The sequence below is a fragment of the Lottia gigantea genome (genome assembly GCF_000327385.1).
Source record: "Lottia gigantea unplaced genomic scaffold LOTGIsca_77, whole genome shotgun sequence".
Classification (NCBI taxonomy): domain Eukaryota; kingdom Metazoa; phylum Mollusca; class Gastropoda; family Lottiidae; genus Lottia; species Lottia gigantea.
In genome coordinates, this window is record NW_008710566.1 from 1,015,622 (window position 1) to 1,017,334 (window position 1,713).

The 1,713-nt window shown below is 33.4% G+C and overlaps 1 protein-coding gene across 1 annotated transcript; it reads right to left on the reverse strand.

The window, feature by feature from the left end:
- Positions 1-1,043: 1,043 nt before the first annotated feature.
- Positions 1,044-1,286, reverse strand: LOTGIDRAFT_132049 (hypothetical protein; the record flags this gene model as incomplete). The annotated part of the gene is made up of 1 exon (XM_009066533.1): positions 1,044-1,286. A coding segment is annotated over one exon (243 nt), but the record flags the coding sequence as incomplete, so codon positions are not given.
- Between the last annotated feature and the right edge of the window lie 427 nt (positions 1,287-1,713).

The following is a 1,713-nucleotide window of genomic DNA, read 5'->3' on the forward strand; positions in this document are numbered from 1 at the left end:
TATATCCACTGCGATCGAATGGGTTTTTGAAGATTCTAGCGGCTGAAGTCGACGGCTTCAATTTTTTGCGCAAATGTACAGTACTAAGCAAGCAGTCAGGAGAATACTTGATTGGCCGCTTACTGAAGGCGACTGGCTGCTGCTTGTCGGTGGTCGTATGTTATATAAGAGCAAATCGATGGAACTGAGGTATTTATTAAATCGGAGCACTTGACTAAATCCAGCGATCGATCAAAATCTTCCAAAGGCAACCAGTTGCTAGCTGTTGTTGAATATCCATTTGCTCTCAAATTCTGACAACACTGAGCACCCTTTTTATACATTAACCTGGACCTTCAGGTTGGCGAGCAAGCGTCTAACCCAATGAGCCACCGCGGTTCCCAGTTAAAAATATAAGTTTGGCATAAATTATATATTAGCTCTAGAGGGTTTTGATACAAGACGATCTACCAAGGTCAATAAGATTATATTTCGAAGCCTTTTTACAGCAATAATTATTCAACGTTCTTTGCCCATTTTGACGGTCGTCTTTACTCTTTTATTAGACCGAAACCATAAGTACAGCGAAATAAAATAAGTTGTCAATATAATAAGACTATAACGTGATTTCAACACTGTTACCGAGGACACACCCCACGACGGGGTTCAAAAGGAGTTAGCCCAATACAGGAGAGATGTCTAATTTCATGCATCAGGTTCAAAAAAAAATATTTTTACAACTATATTTTCAATGACGGGATAGGGGAAATACTACGGAAGCGTATTAGGGCCATTCATTTTTTTTTTGAATTTTCAAGTTAGTATGTTGAATTTTCAAGTTAGTAACTTGAATTTTCAAGTTGGTATCTTGAATTTTCAAGCTAGTATTTTAATTTACAAGCTATAGTATGTTGAATTTTCAAGCTAGAATGTTGAATTTTCAAGCTAGTATGTTGAATTTTCAAGTTAGTATGTTGAATTTTCCAGTTAGTATGTTCAATTTAGTAACTTGAATCTTCCAGTTAGTCACTTGAATTTTCCAGTTAGTAACTTGAATTTTCCAGCTAGTATGTTGAATTTTCAATAATTTTCAAGCTAGTATGTTGAATTTTCAAGTTAGTATCTTGAATTTTCAAGTTAGTATCTTGAATTTTCAAGTTAGTATCTTGAATTTTCAAGTTAGTATCTGGAATTTTCAAGTTAGTATCTTGAATTTTCAAGTTAGTATCTTGAATTTTCAAGTTAGTATCTTGAATTTTCAAGTTAGTATCTTGAATTTTCAAGCTAGTAACTTGAATTTTTTGCTTCTAATTTTTGTGTTAATGAAATAAAATGGAGCTATGTTCGTCTTAGTTTACAATTTGTGTTAATGAAATGAAATGGGGCTACGTTCTACTTAGTTTCTTATCAATTAAGATTAATTAAGTGTGTTTTAGCAACGTTTTACTTAGTTTGTTCCTAATAAGTTAACTTCCCCTTTTGGGTAATGAAATAATGAAATGAAAATATCGCTACGCCCTTTTATGAAATGAAAACGAGCTGCGTTCTATTTATTTGCTCCTAAATTGGTATGAAATGAAAACGAGCTCCGTTCTATTTATTTGCTCCTAAATTAGTATGAAATGAAAACGAGCTCCATTCTATTTATTTTCTCCTAAATTGGTATGGAATGAAAACGAGCTCCATTCTATTTATTTGCTCCTAAATTGGTATGGAATGAAAACGAGCTCCATT